Raw genomic sequence first — 24,748 nt, 5'->3', positions numbered from 1 at the left:
GAGACTGTCCAGCTGGGCTGGTATCTCTCTTATATTTGTTTAAGAAATATTTGCCACTTGAACAGATATATGCACCTTCAAGTTCACTGCAGCATTATTCGCTATAATCAAAAGGTGGAAGAAACCCAAGTGTCCATCCATGGACGAAAGGACAAACAAAATGTGATATATACACACAATGGAATATTATTCAGCCACAAAAAGGAAGGAAACTCTGACATATGCTACTATATGGATGAACCTTGAGGACATTATGCTAAGTGAAGTAAGCCAGTCACAAAAGGACAAATACTGTATGACTACAGTTATATAAGGTGTCTAGAGAAGGAACCCTCATGCACAGCTGGTGATTGTAAATTGATGCAGCCACTATGGAAAACAGTATGAAGATTCCTCTAAAATTAAGAATAGAACTATAATATGACCTAGCAATTCCAATTCTGGGTATTTATCCAACGATATGAAAATGCTAACTCAGAAAGATAGCCGCACCTCTATGTTCATGGCAGCATTATTTACAATAGCCAAGATGTGGAAACAACCTAAGTGTCCATCAATGGATGAACAGATAAAGAAAACGTGGTACATATACACAATAAAATACTACTCAGCCATTTGTGACAACATGGATGGACCTTGAGGGCATAATGCTACGTTAAATTTTAAGTCCAAAGGAGAAAGACAAATAACATATGATTTCACTACAGGTGGAATCTAAAAACCAACCAACCAACCAACCAACAAAACAAAAACAAACTCATAGATACAGAGGACAGATCGGTGGTTATCAGAGGAGACGGGGCTTGTGGGGAGGATGGAAGGCGTAAAGGAAGTCAATGGCACGGTGATGGATAGTAACTAGACTTTTGAAGGTGATCGCTTTGTAGTGTGCACAGATATCAAATTATAATGTTGTACACCTGAAACATATAATAAAAAATTTTAATATATAAAAAATCATAAATACAAAATAGAATGGTGGTTGTCAGGGGCTCGGTGAGGGGGCCATGGAGAGTTAGTGTTTGATGGGTATGGAGTTTCAGTTTGGGAAGATGAAGAAGTTCTGGAGATGGATAGTGGTAATGGTTGCACAACAGTGTGAACGTACTTAATGCCACTGAATCGTATACTTAAGAATGGTTAGAATGGTACATTTTATGTATAATTTACCACAATTTAAAAAATGTACCAAATACCCACTTATTTTCTCCCTCCAAGCCCTTGCTTACAAGTTTTCCTCCTCCCTTCCTTTTCTCCCTTCCCCATCTGTCCACATATTATCCACTCTAAGGCAGGGGTCCCCAACCCCCAGGCCATGGACCAGTACTGGTCCGCGGCCTGTTAGGAACCGGGCCGCACAGCAGGAGGGGAACGGTAGGCAAGTGAGCAAAGCTTCCCCTGTACTTGCTCCCCACACTAGCATCGCTCCCTCAGCTCCACCTCAGATCATCAGGCATTAGGTTCTCATAGCAGCACTGGTCCCTGGTGCCAAAAAGGTTAGGGATCGCTGTTCTATGGGACTCGGCTACCCTCACCCCACTACCTACAGCATATCCCATAACGTAACGTAATGCTGTTTCCTCGGGGCTCCCTCTTCCCAGCTGGTCTGTGAGCTCGTAGAAGCAAGGATGTTGTCTCCTCTTTGCTTTGGGTCTGCCCTGGCCCACCCCAGCCAGAGTGCCTATCACTTAGGCGCTTACCTTCATGCTGGCCACCGCCAATGTGTTCTTCAGCCGGTACTTCCCATCCTTCTGGGGATATGTGTACAGGAGCACATCACTCATCTGGAGAAAAGGAAACCTCATCAGCTGTGTCTTGGTTCCAGAAGGCTGCACTGGCCTTCTGTCCTGGAGGATCCCTGAGCACTGGTGCAGAGGTATCCTGCATTCCCCAGTGATCCCCGCAAGAGAACAAAACCACCCTGGGCTAAAACAGGAGCCCTTCCCCCACAATTCTACTTGCCGGTAAATACTCAAGAGAGATACAAGCAGTGGCCACAGAAAGTCAAGTACATGGATGTGCACAGAGGTATTATTCATAATAGCCAAATAGTGGAAACAACTCAAACATCTGTCAACAGGTGAGTGGATAAACGAACTGTGGTGCCTCCATACTGTGGAATACCACACAGCAATCAAAAGGAATGAACCAACGATACATACAATGACATGGATGAATCTCAAAACATGCTAAGAGAAAGAAGTCAGACACAGAGTACACATTGCTTGATAACATCTATGTGTGAAGTTCCAGAACAGGCAAAACTAATCTGTAGTGATAGAAACCAGGCCATTGGTTGCCTGGGACGTGGGTGGTGGAAAGTGACCGTTAATAGGCAGAGGAGAACTTTCTGGGGGGCTGGAAATGTTCTATATCTTGACCCAGAGAGTGGTTACATGACCATATAGATTTGTCAATACACACTGACATGTACACTTAAGACTGATGCATTTTACTCTATATAAATTAAGCCTCTATAAAGCAGAGTTAAGGAAAGAAGGAAAAGAGGGAGGAAGGTCCTTGACGATAGGGAGCTGGTGGGTCCTGTTCACTGCTATACCTAAAGTGACCTAGTAGGTGCTCAATATTTGTTGAATGAACAACTGAAGCTCCCCACCCCCCATGCATAGTAGACAGAAAGAAATGTAACGAAAGTCACTTCACTTCCATAGAAGAGAGGGTTTATGTTTGGCTAAAAGGTTTACAGTTTGAAAAGATGACGTCACACTCTGGGTGGTCTGTGGGCTATCAATCCTGACCCTGTTCTATGGCTGCTGTGTGACTGTGGACAAGCTGTTTCCTTCTCTAAGCCTCAGCTTCCTCAACTGCGATTTTAGGGCCATCTCTGCCCTTACCTCATTATGGATGCTCAGAGAATGGCCCCGAGCGAGCCCTCTACTCATAGAAGACAACATAAACTAGGGGTGTTATGAGAACTTAACAGGGGTTTGAAGCAGGGTGAGAACTCAGGACTAACACTTCCTCTCCCTGTAGACAGAGTCTGATGAGAGAACAGAATGAATGAGTTTTCGTGCTATCAGTTCTTGGCCGGGACACTGACCTGCTGTGTGACTCCAGGCAAACCCACTGTCTCTGGGCCTCATTGTCTCTAACTGGAGCTGGAGTAGACCAGAGCCAACAAACATTTTTATAAAGGGCTAGATAGTAAATATTTAAGTCTCTTTGGGTCATATAGTCTCTGTCACAACTATTCAACTCAGCCATTGTAGACCCAAAGCAGCCACAGATCTATAAATGAATGCGTGAGGCTATGTTCCAATTGAACTTTATTAACAAAAACGGGTGGCATGCTGACTCATGGAGTAGGGGAGCCTGCAAAGCCCCTTCTGGCTTTGCTCTTCTAATAATGACATCCATTGGACACTCAGTGCTAGGTGCTGGGCTAAGCACCTGACAAGAATGACTTCAGTCCATGCCCCTAACAACCCCATCAGGCAGGCACTATCATTATCATCTCCATTTCACAGAGGGAGAAACTGAGGCACAGACTGGCTGGACAACCTGCCTAAGGTCACAAAGCTCACAGGTATGCCTCTGGTATACTCATGTGCGGTGTGTTGGAGTGGCCACACAGTGGGTCCCGACCCCATCTGGGGACAGTGACCAAACCCCAGCATAGAGGCTCACTCATGGGCCCACTCTGAGGAACTCGCCTGCATCACTTACCAGAGCAGTCCCAGCCATTTTGTGGCTGCCCCTTGAGCACCTGCTGCCATGGCAACTGCCATTAGCACCCTGAGGTTTTATGATGGGTTCAGGACCAGGCTGCCTCCTAATTGGTCCTCCTTTCCTCTTCAAAGCTGTGTGTTTTACAGCCCCAATTTGGAGGAAGGAAGAGAAATTCTTCACGGAGGAGTAGGGGGGAATTTCTCACAACAATGAGCCTTAGTGGGCAGCCCCACCCAGCACCTGGAGCTGGGAATCTCTTCACAGCATCTCTGAAACCCCTGGGCAATGGTGGGCAACCGCCCTGAATTTATTCTAAAGTTAAGATTATTTTATGAAACTGGCACCTTATGAGGAAGAAAATTTCTTCCTTCGGTGTTTGTCGTGGTGTCCTGGCTCAAAAACCTGTGTGATCATGGTCCTGCCATCTATCCCTCCGGTGGATGTTATTAATACCTACTTAGTGGAGGATCCTGGGCTGAGACAGAGAGAAGAAGGGGACCTAGGTTCAGACCCTTGAGGGGGCTTGTGGACTAATAATGACAAGGAATATAAGAGACCCAGGAATTTCGTCATCAGTGAGTGAGAGAGGCTACGATGAAGGGCCAACTAGATGCTGAAGGGAGCATGGGAGAGGGAAAGAGAAGGTGGTGGGGAAGGAGGGTGAGAGATGAAGGAGGGGAAGGAGCAAGGGAGGAAGATAGACTGGAGACGATCATGACTCTGGGTCTGTGCCTGGCATTCAAGTTCCTTGTAAGAGGGGCATGGCCAGAGGAGGTGGCCAGATGGAGAACCAAGATGGAGCTCCCTCTGCTCCAGCTGCTTCATGCACTTCACTCATTTACAGGAAAGACTATTTCTCTCATTGACAAGAGAAAGACACTGAGGCTCTTATAGCCATTAAGTGTCAGATCTGGGATGGGAATCCAGTCTGTCTGACTCCAAAGCTTGTGCTCCTCATCACCATCCTGGATGCCTTTTTCATCCTGGAGAAGTAAGATCTTGGGGGACCAAGTTGTGGGCTCCAGCACTCCATAGGGCTGTGGTGGGACAGAGGGAACTGACAATTCTGTAGCTCTAGGCAGAGGAAGGACTTATGTCCCATTGGGCAATTGTCAGAAGAAAGGGAGGAAACTTATCATGTAAGTGGCTGCTATGGGCCTCATTTAATTCCTCACACTGTGTGGTATTTCCTCTGTCTTTGTGGGACTCCCAAGGCTCAAACATGTCTGTGCCTTGTCTAACGATTACAGAGGCGATAAGTGTCAGGTCAGGATCTAACCAGCTCAGTCTGGCTCATTACCACATAAATGTTCTAAATTCAATGGTATGGATTTCTTCTCAGTGAGTTTTCAAATATTTAGACTCTAACATGGAACAAAGACAGCTTCCCCCACTGGACTCCAAGACTCACAACAGGGCAAGGGCCATGTCCACATGCCCAGCACAGATCCTGGCACACAGGAGACAGATAAAGAGCTTCAGAAAGAGCGAATGTCACAGCAGACAGTGAGCTTCCTGTCACTTCAGGTATGTAAGCAGAGGTCAAAAAACTACTTAGAGAAAGGAACTCAAACATCTGTGGGAGTCGTTCAAATCTTTTTAAGAAGTCAAATCAGAACCAACCACTGCTTGGCCCTTAGATCCCTTTCAAAGTTTCTCCCGACCCCAGGATGTAATCTCTTGCCTGTAGCCAAATCTCTCCCTTGCACTAAACACCGACCAGCCAGAGTGAAGAGTTCTCCCAGGAGGTAAAAGATGTCTGATAGTAGGGAGAAGAGGGAGAAGAGACTTTGAAGCTGATTCACCTTATGCTCTATGCAGAGGAACCTACTGAGGCTCGGCCAGGGCCTTGGGACACAAGCCATCTAGGCCCAGCAAACCCTGAGAGGTTGCCGCACATGACACTTTCTGGCCACGCTCAGGATTTCCCTGTTCAGTACCATTAGCTCTCTCTGGAATTCAGCCCTCAGTGGCCCCTCTATGGACAGGGTCTATGTGAGGCCTGGCGTAGACCTAACTCATGGTTGGAAGGGCCCCTCTCCAGGCAAAGGCTGCTCAAGACACAGAGGTCCTCCAAACACACCACGCTTCTCACATATCTATCCTTCGCTTACGCTGTTACCACTCCTAAAACACCCTTCCTTCCTCCACCTGACAAACTCTTATCCTTCCTTCTAGGCTTAACTCAGGTGTCATTTTCTCCAGGAAACACAGAAAACACTTAGCACAGTGTGTAGCACCCAGTAAACATTCAATAAATGTCAGCTGCGGCTGCTGCTGCTCCTGTCCATCTCCTTTTTATTCCCTGGCTGAATCTTCTGGATCTTCCTTTTTGCTTCGTGGCCCCCTTAAATTCTGTCCATATCATTCTCATAACTTGGTATTTGCAGCAGATGCTGAAGGCTGAAGGTAGAGCATGTGACTTTTGTCTTTTGGTTTCCAGTACCCAGCACATAAGAGGTGCTCAGTAAATGTCTGAAATTGAGACACTTACTCAGGGCCTATTTACTATTACTTTGCACATAATGCTAACAAAGGGTAAGAAGGCTGTTAGGGACAACCACGACTGAGAGTAACAAGCAATGACAGTTAAAAGTGAAAGAGCAGAGAGAAAAATTACACGCAGCAGACAGAAGAACTTAAAGGCAAAACAACTTGGCGGTTGGCTGTGGAACTGGGGTAAAGAGCTACTTGTAGCTCAACAGCCAGTTAGGTAGATGTTACTACATTATAGGCCTGGACATCCTTTGGTATTGCAGACTATGGCCATAAATCATCAAAAATGTTACATTATATCTCATTTGTGCACAGTGGAGAAAGCACGGGACTGGGGGCACAGCCCCGGTTCCTTCCAGGCCACTGCCACCAGCCTGCTAGGAGATCTGGCCAAGTCAGCTCTTCCTTCTGGATTTTTCTCATGTGTTAGATAAGGTGGTCAAAGAGTTACTCCAGTTTTAAGATATTTAAGATGACGCGGGTAGTTAAATTTTGGCACCATTCCACTCAAAATCACCGAAATAATAAACGAGGGATGGGTTGTGTCTTCCAAGGTTAACTCTCAGCTTTCTGGAAAGCTCATTTATACAGAATGATCCTCTTTATACAGATTTGGCTCTGTTCTAGTCTTCCCTGCTCCTTTCCAGTTGTCTTTGAACAATGGTCCTAGAAAATGTCACAGAACTTGACAGTCCTGGGGCTTGGTTTGGGGGCCAGGTACTTACCAGGAACAGGTGCCGTGGGCGTCTGTTTTTCCCTGTTACTTTCATGAGTGTCCCTTCCTTCAGAAACTCCTGTGGGGAGAGAAGCAGATCTCGCTGGTCAGGCTGATGCCCTCTATTTTCCTAGAGGAGGGTGTGAGGAGGCCCTTGAGTGGGAGACTTAAATTATGATGCTTCTCAGAGGACCAAAGAGCAGCTCACTGGGGGAGTTTCCAGCTTACGAGAGATGCTTTGTATATGTGACAGCGGCTTTGGAGACAGGTATCTCCGCCTTTCTGGAGTGTTCCACCTCAAAGTATACCAAGCCCCAGACACTGTTCTGGCCACGGAGTGGTCCAAACAATGACTCTCCCTCTGGTTTGCTGCCACAAGAGTCCATTCAGAACAGAGCTTCTAAAGGTTTGCTAAAACAGCTGAAGACCTGTGAACAGTTGCTCTATCCTCCTTAATTCTGGAGGATACAAACGAGATGCTTAATAAATATTTACTGAACTGATAACCCAGGCCAAAACACTAAATGTGATGTTACAGAATCTCAGTGAGATCCCTGCTAATTTTGAGTAAAATCACCTGAGCTCAATCTCTCGTTTCTTTGTCTTGTGTCCTTCATGGAGTGTATCAGATAATGAACACATTTTTTACTATTTTTGAGCTTAGTTTTATGTCTTCCACTTGGAAGCTTAAAAGTGGGTAAATTTATCTCTCGAAAAATGTTATTTTTAAGATGCAACATCGTGGCTCTTGAGAGATGGTTTTCCTGACTTCCCAGCAACACTGGACTCAACTAAAAATACTTGGTGTCTCTTATTGGAGGTGACGAGAACCACAGGAAACCCCGAACCCAAATGGCACTGTGCCTTTAAAGGCTTCGAGAGTGGAAAACACCAGGGGAGGCAGCCCATGGGCCCCGTGAGCCTGGCCCTGCCCTCCCTCCTCCTCGGGTAAACAGCACCCGCAGCCAGGCCTGTCTGGGGCCAGCCCAGCTGAACAATGGGGCTTATCAGAACCTCGCCTGCCTGTTGCCAGGACGCCCTCTGCCCCTGCCCATGGTGGCGGTGGCACTCACCCTTCCTGGCTGGAGGAGATCCCCTTGGCCCCGAACGCTGTGCTCAATGTGGACCAGCTTCTGCAGGTTTTCCTGTGGGTGGGAGCAGGACGAGGGGGAGATGGTCAGGGCCCCTTTAAGGGGTCTTATCTCCTCTGTAAGGAAATGGCATTGCTTCCGTTTCAGAAGAGGAAAATGGAGTCCAGAAGGACCTGGTCCAAAATCCTACCTCCCGCCACTGGCAGGATTGAGGCCTGAGCCCAGGTCTGCAGGGTGCCAAGTGTGTGGACTGCCCATCACCAGGCTAGTCCTTCTGGGCCTGGGGTCTGACACCACCATCTTTCTGCATGTTATGGGGTGATTCTTGGCCTTGCCGTGCCATTTGATACCTTGTGTATCTCTGGGCCACTGCTTCTACTCTAAGCCTGTGTCCCCATAAGGCCCAGAGAATCCAGACTTCAGTAACCCAGAGATGACAGATGCTCAAGGCCGGCTTGTCTCCTGGGCTTATAGCCCAGGGTACGGCTTCTGATGGAGAGTAACCAAGAAAACGTACCACTTGGGGAGAAAACGGGTCTGTGCTTCTTAAAGAAAAATATGTGCAGGAGCAATCTTTGTCCATCTCCTTCACTGGAATATCCATAATATGTAATGTGACACACCTCCCGCCCCGCTGCACAGCACCCTGTAATACTAGAAAGCACCTAACCCATGGAGCAGGTGTCCTGTGAACCTTACACAGGGTCTAAAGTCAACTAATGAGAACTTTACACTGTCCACGGTTTTGGACAAAAAATCCTACATATTAGAAATGTATAACAGTTGTTCCATTTCCACTTATGGTGTAGAAAGCTGCCAGAGAACAATGCCCCCACCCTAACAGTGAGACAAAACCAGATAATCTACAAAGTCATGTCTCTTCTTATGCCTGTTAGAGAGCTGAGGTCACAAGGCAACCAACTGAATGGAATCCCAAAGACTGACAAGCCCCTCCACGGAGATTCAAGACAGAGGGAACGGTTGTGCCTTTGGCAACACACGGGAGAAAATAGTGGTCACCATAAAGGAGGGTAGGAAGATAAGAACTAAAATGTTAATGGATTTTTAAAGGTCAGGTGTGGGCTGGTGGGACAGTTTAGAATAGCAGGAACATCTGTAGTCACTTGCAAGCTCTTTTCCAAGAGTTTCTATCAGGTGCTCACAAGGCAGACTCGGGGCAGGGCAGGAGCCTGGAAAGAACCCCTTGTCCTTGGAGGTGAAACAAACGCTTTCTGCCCCAAAGAGAAGGGGGTGTAACCCGTTAGGCCTAGGATTGTGCACCAATACAAAGGAAAGACCTCTCTAAGACCCACCATAGAGTGAGGCAGAGTTTGGCTGCCATGCAGGAAGAAGGCCAGGAATGCTGAGCAAGCTTAGCTCACAGGCCCTGCTTAAGTCTGAGGCTTGTTCCAGAGAGCCGAGACTTACGAGCCTAGCGCTGAGTAACGGGAAGCAGTAATCTATCTCTGAGAAAGGGCAAGAACATGGAGAGAGATCCCTTCTGTGGTCTTAGGACTGCAGAAAAGCTGAAAATGGAGCAGAAATATAACAACTCTGTGGCACTTCAGGTCCCACAAACAGCTCCAAGTAACAGCAGTCCTCTACTAGAGGAGAATGAAATCTGTGGGGCTCTGAAGATGACAATGGTGACAACAAACCCAGACCCAGTTCAGCTACTAACTGGAATGACCCAACTCCCACCCCAACATGAACGGAATCATGAAAAAGAGGGGATAGATACTATTTCCCTCAGTCTCTACAGTTCTTTTACACATAATGTCTGCCATTCAATCAAACATTATAAGAAACACACAAAAAAGCAAGAAATAACCCCATCTCATTTTCAAGAGATAAAGTATTTAACAGAACCAGAATGAGAGGTGACACAGATGTTGGAACTATCAGATAGGGACTTTGGATTAGCTATAATTAATATGTTGAAGGAGTTAGTGGGAAAGTGGACAGCATTATGAATAGATGGAGAATTTCAGCAGAGATGGAAACTATACAAGAGTCAAGTGGAAATGTTCAAAATAAAAAAACAAGATATCACAAATGAAGAATTCCTTTGATAGGCTTAGCATCAAACTGAACACAGCTGAGGAACAAATTAGTGAACTTGGAGATAGGTAAGACGAGATTAACCAAATTGAAACACAAAGAGAAAAAAAAGTACAGGAGAAAAAAAGAACAGAGCACCCCAGAGAATTTTCTCAAATTAATGAATGACAACAAACCACAGTTCCAGGAAGCTTGAGAATCATAACAGAATAATTACCACCCAAGCCCCTAAAACCATACATACTAAAAGTCAAATGTAAACATCTTGAAGGCAACCAGAAAAAAGAGATGTTACATAAGAAAGATAAATATAACCATTACAGCATATTTCTTATCAGAAACTATATAGGCCATAAGACAGTGAAGTGGTATCTTTAAAGTACTGAAAGGAAAAACTCATCAACCCAAATCTCTATACCCAGGAAAAATATTTTTCAAGAATGAAGGTAAACTGACCAATTAAGTAAACAGATGATAAATGGTGGGAGCCATTCTCACTGTTGGAGTGGAAATTTACAGTTAAGTAAGGGGAGGAGGCTGGTATAATCCATGTGGTAATGATTAGAGTTGGAGACATTAGTATGAACTCATGTTTAGCTTAATATAGATACAGATGGTCATATATATATATATACATATATACATATACGTGTACATGTGTGTGTATGTGTGTGTGTATATATGAGAGCATATACATGGGTTAGTACAGTTGACCCTTGAACAACATGGGTTTGAATCGTGTGGGTCTACTTATATATATATATTTTTTTCAATTGATTTCAGTTTGATTGATGCGTGTAGTTTAAAACCAAGTTGTTTAAGGGTCAACTCCAAGGTTGGGAATCTATGTACGTCGAGGGCTGACTATAGTTAAACACAGATTTTCAACTACACGGGAGGTCAGAGCCCCTAACCCCTGTGTTGCTCTATCAGCTAAGATGACTTAAAAGAAATAATAACCCAGTAGCAATGAGCATACCTAGTGCCCAAATCTTTGTTTCTAATGCCATTAAACAATTAAAGAAATAGGGCTCCTTGGAGAAATGGCTGATTCTAAGATTGGGGCAAGAAATACACGAGATGATCTTGGAGCATACTGTAGTCCCAGAAAGTAAGGAAGTGAGTGCTACAAAAATAAGCAGAAAACAGTCAAACCCATATGCATGGGGGCATGCGAAAGGGACGCAGAAACCGACTGAAAGGGCTCCCAATAGCCAACGCTGGAACAATTTGAGAAATGAGATAAATAAAGTAGTATGAGATTATATAACCCAAAGCATAAAGTAAGTATCTATGAGTCCTTACTGACATAAATGATTTATTTAAAATGAATACATTAATAAATGAGGGAGGAGAGATAAATCTCCTGTGCAGAAGAATTCCAAATAATTTAGGTAGATACTCTGCCCTCAAGGAGAGGGAACATAACTCCCCCTTCCTTAAATGTGAGTTGTACATAGTGACTTTCTTTCAAAGAGTATAGACAAGGTTGTGTGGTGTGTGTGTGTGTGTGTGTGTGTGTGTGTGTGTTACTGTGGAGAAACCTGACAAACACTACCTAAGCCAGGTGATCAAGGTCAACATCCACAGTCATATATATATCATGTTGCTAGTATGTACTCTTTATATGATGTGATGAAAATGGTACTTTATTTCTGTGATCTTATTCCCCCAAATCACAAACCCAGTCTAATCGTGGAAAAAATATCAGACAAATTCCAATAGAGGGACATCCTACAATATATCTGACTAGTATTCCTCAAAACTGTCAAGGTCATCAAAAACAAGGGAAAGTCTGAGAAACTCACAGTCAAGAGGAGCCTAAGGGGATGTGACGACTAAATGAAATATGATATCCTGGATGGGAAGCTGGAATTAGACATCAGGCAAAAATGAACTATGGTCTTTAGTTACTAATATGGTATCACTATTGATTCTTTAATGTAACAAATGTTAATAAAAGGAGAAACTGTGTGGGGGATATGTGGGAACTCTCTGTATTATCTTCTCAATGTTTCCTGCAAATTTAAAATTATTCTAAAAAATAAAGTCTATTCAGAAAGTAGAATGGTAGTTGCCAGGGGCTAGGGGAAGGGAGAATGGGGAGTCAGTGGTGACTGTGTGCAGAGTTTCGGCTGGAGGTAGTGAAACGAAGTTTGGAGATGGATTGTAACGATGGTTGCATAACAATATGAATGTACTTAATGATGATGAACTGAACTGTGTGCTTATAAATGGTAAATTTTTTGTTACGTATAGTTTACCTCGAAAAAAGATTTCTTAAAAATAAAGTTTATTTTTAAAGATGAAGGTGAAAATGGTACAGTCCAGCCCTGTGCATGTCTCTTCACTCTCTTCTGGAGGGAGGTATTTTACTTCTATTCTGTGAAAAAGAGGGCAATCAACGGCCAATTTGATTTCAAGTCTCAAAGGCCTGACCTTGCAACCAGACGTCAAATTTTTCTCCTAGGGACTTTCCTGAGGCTTGGTCTAGGTACCTGCAGCTAGGAGCCAGGTGCATCCACCCTACCATACATAAATATCAACTTAAAATGAACTAAGATACCTAAATGTAAAATGTAAAACTAGAAACCTTCTAGACAAAAACACTGGAGAAAAACTTTGTAACCTTGAGTGAGGCAAAGATTTCTTAGATATAACATTAAAATCACGATCCATAAAAGAAAAAAATGATAAAGTGGGCTTTATCAAAATTAAGAATTTCTGGTATTCCATAGACGCTGTTAAGAGAATGAAAATACCTGCCTCGGGCTGGGAGAAAATATTTGTAAATCACATATCTGACAAAGGAGTGAAAGAAGGCAGACAAAAAAAGAGCACATACTGAATAGTTACATTTTATAAAATCCTAGAAAATGCAAACTAATCAAGAGTGACAGAAAGCAGATCAGTGGTTGCCTGGGGATGGGGGATAAGGGGTTACAAAAGAGTGTGAGGAAACTTTTTGGGGTGATAGATATGTTCTGCATTGTGATTGTGGAAATGGTTTCACAGCTACATACAAACATTGGATCTTACCTAATTGTACACTTTCACCATGTGCAATTTATAGTACATAAGTTATACGCCAAGGCAGACCTGGGCAGGGTGGAGGGGGTCCTGGACCTGGACCCCAGAGAAGGAGCCCAGAGGCCGGACTTACCCCTTGCTCCATGCTGTCGTTGGCATGGTCTGTAACTTTGGAGATGAGGGTCAGCGCACCTGAGGAGGGAAGCAGAGCAGATGGCTGGGTCCTCCGGGGAGGGTCAGTCTAGTTGCTACCATCCTCGCCTCTTCCCTGTCTTCCCTCCCCAGACTACCCACTGAGATCAGCGCACTTGCAGGGCCTTGTAGGTCGTACCAATTTTCCTCATGGCTGGGTCAGGGCACAGGCCCTAGCTTTGCCACTACCACCTAAGTGACCTTGACAGTGACTTGACCACTTTGTGCCTCAGTTTCCCTGGCTATAAACTGAATATATTAAAATAGGGACTGCCTTGGCAAGGCAGAACAGAGACAGCCACATAGCACTGGGAAGAAACAGAGATACTGGAATCAGTTTTTTAGACCTGGCACCATTTCCTATCACCATATTCTGGTTACCCACTTCTCTTCCTCTGACTGGACAATAGCCCGCCCTGGGGAGTCCCATGTTGAGGCGAAAGGGGGCTTCATGTCACTGCAGGCTTCATGTCACTGCATCCTCAGCTGGCAGGGAGGGGACTATGTCCTGGGCGTGTAACTGGTGTAGAGTCCAGAACTGGGGTAAAATAGGACTGTGTCACCTCCTCTGGTTCACGCTGGACTTACCCTGTGTGTTATCATACTCAGCTGAGTCCGGGCAAAGGTTATTTAAATAGTCTGCAGAAAGAACAAGAGCCAGGAGTCAGTTTTTCCTGGTGAGGCCAGCCCCTCCCGGCCACAACAGGAGTCCCTGTCTCTCCAGAGATGGAAGAAGAGTTTCACAAGAATGGGGTGTCCACCCTCTCACCTCTGTTAGCCCCATCACAACACCACACTTGCACAAAACCAGGCCCACCACCAATACTGCCACCACTGCATTTGTTCACTCATTCAACAAATATCTATCGAGTATCTACTGTATGCCTGACACTGTGCTATGCTTTCAAGATACAAATGCAAACAAGGTGAGACCCTGCCTTGAAGAAGCCCACAGTCTACTGGGGGAGACAGGTGTGATCATGAACACAGTAGAGCGTGATGGGTTAAACTTTTAATGCATTTGTATCCACAAGGCTTTACGCAGGCTGGCCTTGCTCTAGCTACCTCTCCATATCGCTCATTCATCTTGGCAATGCTGGCATTCTTGCCATGTCTTGACCATGCCAAGTTTGTTCCTACCACAAGGTCTTTGTACTCACTGTCCCCTCTACCTGGTACTTTCTTTTTCCAGATCTTCACAGGGCTCATGTGTCACTTTCCTGAGCTCTCTGCAATGATACCTCCTCAGAGAAGTCTTTCCTGATGCTGTATCTAATTCAGAGCCCTGTTCACCTCCTTTATTTGTCTTCAGAGCTCTTATCACTGACATAAAATATTTTTATTTTCTCATTTGTTTGATAGAGTATAAGCTCCACAGTATCATAGAGTTTGGTTGTTTAATTCACTGCTATATCTCCGGAATCTAGCACAAAGCCTGGTACACGGTAGATACTCAATAAATATTTATTAAATTAGATAAATGAATTCTGTCTCTTGGCCCTCATGTACTTTTCTTACAGCCCTGGTCACGACCTGGAATTACATGCATATCTCTACGTGTGCGTTTCTGTCTCCCCAAATGGAACATTCGTTGCCCAGGCCAGGGGTCTTTGTCCATTTGGGAAGCAGATGGGTAAATCGGTCTGGAGCTCAGGACAGAGACATGTGTTTCTGGCAGGCGGATGTAGGGGAAAGGATGATGGTCCCTGGGGAGAATTTGTAGAGAGGGAATTTGTGGGACCGAACCCTGAAAAATATGGACATTTATGGGACAGTGGAGGAAGAGAGGTCATCAATAGAGATGACGAAGGAGTGGTTAGAGAGAGGCAGAGAGAGGTATGTAACAGAGGTCCCAGGACGAAAGGGTTCGAGAAGCAGGAAGTGGTCAGTGGCAAAGCCACAGAGAAGGCCAGAAGGTCCTAGGTGGAAAATGTCCCTGATTCAGCCACAAGAAAGCTTTGGTGGTAAAAACAGCTTTAGGGAAATCAGCCACCCACTGAGACAGGGAAGAAACGCAGAATGGGGTAAAGTGTGAGTTTCTGTGTGTAGGATGGGAGAGGCTGGAGGAAGACACAAGAGGTGCCACTCAATCGGGGTTTCCAAGGTGGCAGCAGGGTGTCCAAAGCTCAGCTAGAGAGAAGGTGGTGGCCAGGTCTGGCCCTCTTGGAGGGGCAGGAGGCAGGAACTGAGAGCAATCCTCTCCCACACTTTCCTGCCAGGATGGAGGTTGTCATCACACACTTTGCCATCGTCACCCCCACCCCTACTCAGGTGCCTTCCCTCCCTGCACCACCTCAGTGCACCCTGACTTCCCTTCCATGGGGCCCACCTGTGAGGAGCACTTGGTACTGGAAGAGGCGCTGAACAACCCGCAGCAGTCGGTGCTTCATGTTCTGGCCACCTCCTTGCTGACTCTGCTGCTCCCAAGAGATGGGGAGGACAAAACTCCATCAGGGACCCGTGCCTGAGGGCACCAGGCTCATGGTGTCTCACCTGCACCGTCTCATTCACACCTCTTCCTGGCCAAGCTGAGCTTCTCCTCCATCTCCAAACCAGGTTCCCTCCTCCAGGAAGGCCTCTCAGATGAGCACCATCACCCCACTGTGGGTTCACAGTCTATGCTACGCTCAACAATATACCTCTCCTAGTACCTGCTGTGTATCCAGTGTCAGTAATAGACAAACATCCCTCATTTTCTGTTCAGTAACTGAATCTTCAGTTGGTGGCCATTTGTTGGTCCCTCCAATTAGACTGGGGCCCCACATTGCTTTGTGCTTTTCTACTGGAACAGAAGAATGACCATTGAAATTCTCCCCATGGCTAGAGCTTACAAAGTTGTCCACAAATACCCAATAGGGGACATTCTTGATTTTCCCTCCTCTTGGGTCACCCTCTCCTCCCCTGGCTGGGTCTTCCTTTCTGGCCCCCGCCCCCCACCTTCAGACCTACCAAGAAGCCCCACTGATTTGTTTTAAGCCCTTCCATGCCCCCAACCCCTGCATCTTTAGAACAGGTTCTCAAAGGACCAAGTGACCCACCTCAAATTCACGGACAGCAGCTGCCAGCTGGGGAGAGTGAAGGCAGTTCTCAGTGAGCAGACTTAGATACTTGTCGAACTGTAGGATATGAGTCGCGTGGTGGTCGAACTCCTGCTCCCGGGCCAGGAAGACATCGGCCACCTTCTGCTGGCCCTCCCTGCAGCCAGGGAGGGGAACAGGACTGAACTCAGCCTTGTGACCAGCACAGTGTTAGTGAGTACTGGAGTCACATCCCTGGGTGGGGACCCCAGCTCGACCTTCCCACACTTGTTTTACTTTGGGCAAAAGACCTCATACCTCTGTGTCTTGGCTTCCCCATCCATCAAATGGAGATACCGTTTCAAGTGGTGGAGTTTTCAAATGCCTCCCAATCTCCCAGGGCAACAGAAGTAGGGTCGGGAGTCTGGGGAGTGCTCACCAGTGCAGCAGCCTCTCCCCCAGCTCCTCCAGGATCCCCTGGTGCAGGTCGAGGATAGCTGGGAGTTCACTCAGGCCACGTCTCAGCTCCTCTCTGGCTAACGTGTCTTTTTTCTCTTGGTCCATTTCATCCAAGGCCCTCAGGACAGCTCCGTGGAAATCCTGAAATCCCCAAAGGCCTGTTGCCCACGGGTTGACAGGACTGAGCACAAGCCCTCCCTGGCAGTTCCCCTGTGGCTTTGGAGCTCTGGACTATATACAGACAGCTTGGGACCTTAAGCCAATGTCTCAGACCGTAGCATTCTCACCTGTAAAACGAGGCTGATAGCACACACCTGTGATCACAGGTAACTGACAACCAAAGAGCACCCAACACAACTCCTGGCATGGAGGAGGGCTGACGGCAGGGTCAGTCAGCCCCCTCCCATGGGAACAGGGGTGCACGCTCTTTTTTCACAAGATGAATGAGAAGCTGGGTAATTCCTTCTCTGCAGAAAGATAAAACTCTGCTTGACACTGATCTATCTTTGGAGCTGTTCATGCACTGTGCTGTTTAAAAACAAAGTCTAAAATCATAAACCTCCACTCTATGGTGTATTAAGCAGTCAGTAAAAATGATGCAGAAGGTGAGTATGTAAATATTCATGTCCTGGCACTAAGAAATCAAGGAGCTGTCTTCCCGCCCAGACATAGTTGTGCAAAAATGAACAAAGGAAAAAGCTAAAAGGACAAGGAGCGAAATGGAAACGGTGGCCGAGTCAGGGGCACGAAATTAGGAAGGAATGTTTTTTCTTATTGTCTGTTTTCTAAAATTTCATGATAAATTACTTTAAAATTAAATTAAATTTAATAAACATTAAAATTAGAAAGAATACACAACTTCTTTCTCGCAACAAAAATATTTATCCTTAAACACACCTGCTTTTGCATGAGGCCCAGGTCTGTAGTTTTAAATACCTGGGATATCCCGAAACAACCTTGAATGGTGAAGCAATGCACATCGGGAAAACTTTATTTAGCATTAGGAGTCATGTGGTCCAACCCAAATCCGGAAGGTCAAATCATCTTTACAACATTCAGGAAGGATGATCACTCTGCATTGTTTGCCTGCCTCCCTGATGGGGAACTTGTTACTGAGCAAGACATTAATTCCATTGCTAAACAGTTTTCATTGCTGGTAAGGTCTCTTCATATAGAGATCTAAAAGGGTCTTCTCCCACCCCGTGAAGGAGCGCAGGAGAGAGGGAGGGCTAGTGGTGGCGACAGGAGAGGGCTAGGAAAAAGGGCAGGGAGCTGGGACAGGAGCAGAGAGAGAGGGAAAGCGGGGAAAAGAGAGAAAGAAAAATAAAACAGAGAGAAAGAGAGTCGGGAAGAGAGGAACTGACAGAGACATCGAGACGGGGGACATGAAACGCAGGAGACTCTCCTGGGCCCTGTCCCTCCAATATCTGTGAAGAGGCCGCTTGTGCTGTTAGGCAGAGGACAGCAGATGTGGAGGTTACAAAGGTCTCCGCTTCCTGAACACCTCATCCTGTCCTGCTCTGACCTCCTCCTGCTGCAACTGCTCTGCCAGGAACTGCAGAGGACAGGGGAAGGAGGCCTACCCTGGCCTACGGTCCCAAGGAAGGAGGATGAACTGGTTCCTGCTGGGGCCAGCCCTCACAAGCCCCGGTCTGGTGTAATTCGAAGGTCTCGGGAAACCTCCAGTCCCATCATTAAGGTCAAAAACGCTTGGGACTGAGTCTTGAACTAATGAATAGATTCTCTGGGCTGATTCTCTGTCTTTAAGTGGGGGCCACATGCTCTTTCCTTAAGTGGCGGCCACATGCTTGAGCTATAATTAGAAATGAATCTCATTGTACCTGAGCTATCAGAGCCTTTCCTGAAAGCATGTTTCAGAGGGTGGAGAAAGTGTGAATTACAAGTAGGAGGGCAGCTAGGTGGGGAGGGCGGCTAGAAGGAGGTGGTGTTTAATTCTTATTTCTGCCCAAAGCTAGCTCTGGAACACAGGATCATTCTGAACCTGGAGGGGAGGTTTCTCTGCTGACCTGGGGCTGGAGGATCCTCCCACTCTTTCCTTGTGAGTCTCCATGTTTAGGACCAAGTCTCCGGCCCTGCAGGGTATTTTGAGCCCTGGCATCCCGGAGAAAGAAAGAAAACATCCTGATGAGGACAATAACCCCTCATGCTTGGGCAGCTGGCTGACAGAGGCCTTTCAACACACTCTCTCATGAGCCATGTTCAGGCCCAGCTACAGCACAAGAGCGGCCGAGTGACTGTGGGCAAGCTGTCACCTATCTGAGCTGAGTTTCTTCATCTGTAAAATAGTTATAACCATATAGCATGAGGCTCCTGGGAGCTCATCCTGATGTTTAAAACTGTAAAGTGCTATCCCTAAGGCAGTTATGATTATATTTAAGACATAATATCTTCTAAGCAGGGCCACATTTATTTCCTGCTATGTTTCTTAGGTCCAGCAGAGTATGTGACAGAGAAGGAGCTTTATAATGTTTGGTGATTGATGGACTGCAGGACCCTTATTTAACAGAAAAGGAGAGTGAGTCACGGGGAAGCCAAGACCAGAAAACAGTCACTCTGATGCCCAGACCCAGAGCGCCACAGAAAGGGTGGGGGAAGGGGTGGAGAAAGGGAAAGAGAGAGAAGGAAGGACAAGCAAAGACAAGACTGACGGCTACACTTGCATCACACTCCAGGGAGCTTCAATATTCACTGCTCCGCAAGCTGATTTCTTGTCTGTAATTAATTTTCACTAAATTGACTCAGTCCCAATGGGCATAGTGGCCATCATTAACACGACTCATTTAAAAAACTGGAGCATAGTCGGAATCGCCACAGACATCCGTTCTTAAAACTCGTGCATCAGCTGGAAGCACTGAATGCCAGCCACACCATCTATCACTCCCGGAAAGATTTCTGCTCTTTCAGAAGTTCTGCCTCACCATCGCACCTGGGGGGCCTAGCATCCATCTCAGAAAGAGGAGGTAGAAAATGCCCAGCCCTCATCCCCTTATTCATTCAACAAATATTCTGAATGGCTGCTCTGTACCAAGTCTTGAGGAGAGAGTAGGAGCAGAAGAGATGCAGTTCTGCACTCGGAATCTGCCATCTGGGGTAAAGCAATGAGTCAAAGGATGATTTCAACACAGGGGTCTTAAGTGTTGTGGTGGGAGAAGCGTGGGGGCTACGCAGACCGTAGGAGGCAGACCTGGCTTTGCTCTGGGAGGCCTGCAGAAGGGCAGTGCCTACGCTGAGACCAGAAGGGGAGTGTTTCAGGTAGAGGGGACGGCATTTGCAAAGGCTCTGAGCTGGCAGAGGAAGTGAGAAATTGAGTATGGTTTGTGTGCAGTGTATGTGGGTGTGGGTGTGGGTGCCCGCACCCTTGAAAGAAGTGCAAAGGATTGGAACATGATGACACTGGAGGGTTGGGCAGGGGACCCATCTTATAGGACCCTGCAGGCTTTTTCAAGGGACTTGGGTTTCATCCTCGGGTGATGAGGAACCACTGAGTAGTGCTAAGCAGGGGGACAATGTGGCCAGACATGTGTCTTAGAAAGTTTACTTTGCTGGGAGAACAACTTGGAGATGGAGGAATGGGAGCAAGACCAATGAAAGGTTGTTCCAGTCGTCTAGGCGAGCAAGAGAGAGTCTACGACTTGACAGTGGCCATGAGAACAGAGAGAATGAATGGACCAGAAACAATAAGGAGGAAGAACTGACGGGCCCCAATGCCTGCAGGGTCCAACCCAAACCCTCTGGGCAACATGAGGCCTTCCTGATCCAGTCCACCTTCTCAACATACTTGCTTCCCCAGCTCTTTGGGGAGTCCCTGCTCCAACTTTACAGGGCTCCAGAGAATGAATCCTTGTCTACCTAGACTATTGTCTATGTGTGACCTTGGGGAAGTCACTTCATCTCCATGGACCTCAATTTCTTCCTGTGCAAAATGGGGATACAAACATCTTCTTCACAGTGTTTGTGCCAAGTGCCTTCTGTCACGTTTCAAGATTATTCATTTCTCCCTTAGACCGAGTATTGCTTATCTCTATATCTCTAGCATCCAGCCCCTGAAAGGTGCTCAACAAATAACAGCCGACATGTACTGAACTGCAGGCCATGTAAGTCATTGTCTACTCAACACTTTATATTCATTTTCTCATGTAATCCTGACAACAAGTCTATCACTTTGGCAATATTATTATTTCCATTTTACCAATAAGGGAATTTGGCCCAGAGATTATGTGACTTGTCTAAAGCCACCAAGAAGGCAAGATTTAGGCCCAAGCTGGCCTGACTCCAAAGTCCTACCTCCTCCTATTGTCCCCCTGCCCCACCCCACACGCACCAATTCCTCATTCCACAGGTGGCATAGGCAAGAGAGTGACTTGCTCAGGTCAAGGAGGGAAACTGGAACTCAGATCTCCAGAATCCTGGCCAGGGCTCTCTGCCCAAACTCATAGGCCCTGAGGCAGCTCAGCGAAGAGGCCCGAAGGTGAGCATTGCCTCTGCCTCTGGAGCCCCAAGGAGTCTCCCAGAACTCACGGGGCTCTCAGGACTCCTGGGCTTGCCTTCAGTAGAAGAGGGAACCTCATGTTCAGGGACCTGATGCCCTGGACCCTTTTCTTCTTCTCCAAACCCACTGTTGAGTTGTCTGGGTGACACGGCATCTCCACTCTCTGGGCTGAACAGTTAGTGGGTGGCCAGAATGTCCTCCTTGTAAGTGGTCAAACCACTGATGTCACTGCCAAAAGTCAAGTGGACTCTCTGGGATTCCATTCGGCCAACCTCAACTGTAACCCACCTATGTCACAGACATGCCTTGGCAAGCTGTGAGCTGTCCAGGGGACATGACTTCACTTGGCTCAGCAATCACTAGAGGGTACTTTGGAACTCTGAATTCTCTGTAGAGCCCGTGAAGACATTTTAAACTGTATACAAATAGTACAAACTATATAGAAAAAAATTATAAACTGGACTTCATGTTAAAAGATGCATATGGAAAAAGGGAATTTGGTTGTTCTATGTACTACTACTTTTGTTATTTTTCTGTAAAATTGAAATTATTTTCAAATAAAAGGTTAAAAATCATTTAAACAGTGAATAAGATGAAAAAGAATAAAATGCTTAGGAATAAATTTAATGAAAGAAGCATAGTGCTCTGAAAACAACAAAATATTGCTGAAATTTAAAAAGACCTAAGTAAATGGAAAGATGTCCATGCTCACAACTTAACAGTGTTAAGAGGCCAACAGACCCCAAACTGGTATACAGATTCGTCGCAGCCCCTATCAAAGTCCCAGTTGCCTTTTACAGAAATTGACAAGCTGATCCTAAAAGTCATGTGAAGATGCAAGAGACTCAGAATAGTCAAAACAACTTCGAAAAAGAACAAAGTTAGAGGACTCACGCTTCCTGATTTCAAAATTTACTATAAGGCTAGAGGCATCAAGACTGTGTGGTATTGGTGTGAGAACAGACATAGATCAATGGAATTGAGAATCCAGAAATAAACCCTCACATTTATGGTCAAGTGATTTTCAACAAGGGTGCCAAGAAAACTCAATGGGGGAAAAAAAAAGTATTTTCAACAAATGGTGCTGAGATATTTGGATATTCACATGCAAAATAATGAATTTGGACTCCTTTATATCATATATAAAAATTAACTCGAAATCAAAGACTTAAAGGTAAGAGCTAAAATTATAAAACTCTTAGAAGAAAACATGGCAGTAAATGTTTGTGGTTTGGGGCTAGGCAATGCTTTCTTAAGTATGATACCAAAAGCACACGCAACAACAATAGAAAGATAAATTAGGCTTCATGAGAAATTGAAAAATTTTATGCTTCAAAGGACACTATGAAAAGAGTGAAAAGACAATCTACAGAATGAGAGGAAATATTTGCAAATCACATATCTGAAAAGTGCCTTGTATATAGAATCATAATAAAAAGGTAACCCATTAAAAATGGGAAAAGGATATGAAAAGACATTTCTCCAAAGAAAATATACAAATGATCAAGAAGCACATGAAAAGATGCCCAACATCATTAGTCATTAAGAAAATTTAAAATCAAAACCAAAATGAGATACCACTTCACACTCACAAGGATGGCTGTAACAAAAAAGACAACGTGCACTGCAAGAAAGTAAAGAAACTGGAACCCTCACGTTCTCATGGTGGGAATATAAAATAGTGTTACCATATGATCCAGCAATTGCACACCTAGGTATGTACCTAAGAGAACGGAAAACATAGGTTCACACAAGAATTTGTACATGAATGTATACAGCAGCATTGTCATAAAAGTCAAAAAGTGGAAGGAACCCAAATTGTCCATCAAATAATGAGCAAAATGTGGTATATCCACACAACGGAACATTACTCAGCCATGCAAAGAAATGAAGTACTGATACATGCTACAACATAAGTGAATCTTAAAAAACATTAATATGCTAGGTAAAAGAAGTTAATGACAAAAGACCACAAATTGTATGATTCCCTTTATCTGAAATGCCCATTATAGGCAAATCTATAAAGAAAGAACTAGACTGGTAGATGCCCAGGGCTGAGGGGTGGGTGATGGAGAGTGACAGTTTAGGGGTATGGGGTTTCTTTTGGGGGTGATAAGAATGGTTGTGGTGATGATTGTACAACTCTGAATATACTAAAAACCATTTAACTTTATACTTTAAATGGCTGAATTGTATGATATGAGACATATCTCAATTAAGTATTTAAAAAAAATTGAACGGGGAACCCACAGACTGGGAGAATGTTCACAACACACACATCTGAAAATGGGGTTGTGTCCAGAATATTTAAAGAACTCCTACAAATCAATAAAAAAGAGACAACTCAATTAAAAAGAAACAAAGGATACTTTCAAAATTTCCAAATGGTTAGTAAACAGAAGAAAAGATGTTCATTTTTTTTTTTAATTATTAGAGAAATGCCAATTAAAGCCAAAGTGAGAAACCACTACACAATCACCGGAATGGCCATGAGTAAAAAGACAGATGTTGCAATTTTTTACAAATGGAAGGCAAAACCCTTCACCAGCAAAAAGATTATGACTTGCTTTATGACGATATTCACTTTATTGCGGTCATCTGGAACCGAACCCACAATATCTCTGAGGTCTGCCTGTAATAGCCCGAACTGGAAACAACCTAAATGATCACTAACTGGAGGATAGGTATACCAACTGTGGTATATCCATACAAAAGAATATTGGTATACATGAAAATGTGGATGAATCTCACACATTATGCTAAGCTAAAAAAGCCAGACACAAATGAATACATAATTCGCGATTTCATTCATATGTGGTTTAAGAACAGGCTAACCCAACTGAATGTGATGGAAAGCAAAATAGTGGTGATCTCTAGGGTATGACTGATGGGAGGGGCATAGAGGCATCTCCTAGATGATGGAAATGTTCTATTACGATGGTGGTTACAAGTACACACAGATGCACATGTGTTAAAAATCTGAGCCCTATCCTTAAGATTTTGCACTTACCTATAAGTTATAAAACATTTTTAAAAAAGAAAAACAGTTCTCTGAGGTCTCTGGGGAGGAAGAATAAGCACTGTTTTCCCCCCACTGCTTTCACATCTCTTCCGAACCCTTCATTTGTGTCCAGACCTCTGGGCCAAACAAAACTCCCGGGCCCTTCAGAAGCTGGTCTAGCCCTTCAGAAGCTGGTCTAGCCTACCTGTAGCTGACTGCCCTTTTCTATACATCAGTGGTTCTCCAAGTTGAGTATGTCTCACAATCACCTGCTGGATTTATTCAAACTCAGAATGCTGGGGCTGGATAATTTTAGTTTTCCCCAGTTCCCAGAGGAGGCTGTTACTGTTGCTGGTCTTGGGACCATGCTTTGAGCACCGCTGCTTTATATGAATCCTCTTTTCCAGCCTCTGTGTCTTTGTTCTGTGCTTCTGGCATCTGATTCATATCTTCCTAGTCTTTCAAAGCTGCTTCAAATGCCACCTC

The 24,748-nt window shown here is 45.2% G+C and overlaps 1 protein-coding gene across 1 annotated transcript in view; it reads right to left on the bottom strand.

Annotated features, from left to right (window-relative positions):
- Positions 1–24,748, bottom strand: part of FGD5 (FYVE, RhoGEF and PH domain containing 5) — a 114,636-nt gene that overhangs the window by 17,336 nt on the left and 72,552 nt on the right. Inside the window, exons 6-13 of the mRNA XM_039837367.1 lie at positions 16,732–16,892; positions 16,314–16,470; positions 15,605–15,692; positions 13,864–13,914; positions 13,217–13,275; positions 7,975–8,046; positions 6,912–6,980; positions 1,701–1,784 (exon numbers count right to left, since the gene is read on the bottom strand). Coding sequence (XP_039693301.1) covers positions 1,701–1,784; positions 6,912–6,980; positions 7,975–8,046; positions 13,217–13,275; positions 13,864–13,914; positions 15,605–15,692; positions 16,314–16,470; positions 16,732–16,892 — 741 coding nt within the window. The remainder of the gene's footprint in view (positions 1–1,700; positions 1,785–6,911; positions 6,981–7,974; positions 8,047–13,216; positions 13,276–13,863; positions 13,915–15,604; positions 15,693–16,313; positions 16,471–16,731; positions 16,893–24,748) is intronic.

This window comes from Pteropus medius, unplaced genomic scaffold, assembly GCF_902729225.1.
Source record: "Pteropus medius unplaced genomic scaffold, Ma_sr-lr_union100, whole genome shotgun sequence".
In the NCBI taxonomy this organism is placed as follows: Eukaryota; Metazoa; Chordata; class Mammalia; order Chiroptera; family Pteropodidae; genus Pteropus; species Pteropus medius.
The sequence above is the reverse complement of the archived record's forward strand: the minus strand, read 5'-3'. Positions and strand labels throughout refer to the sequence as shown.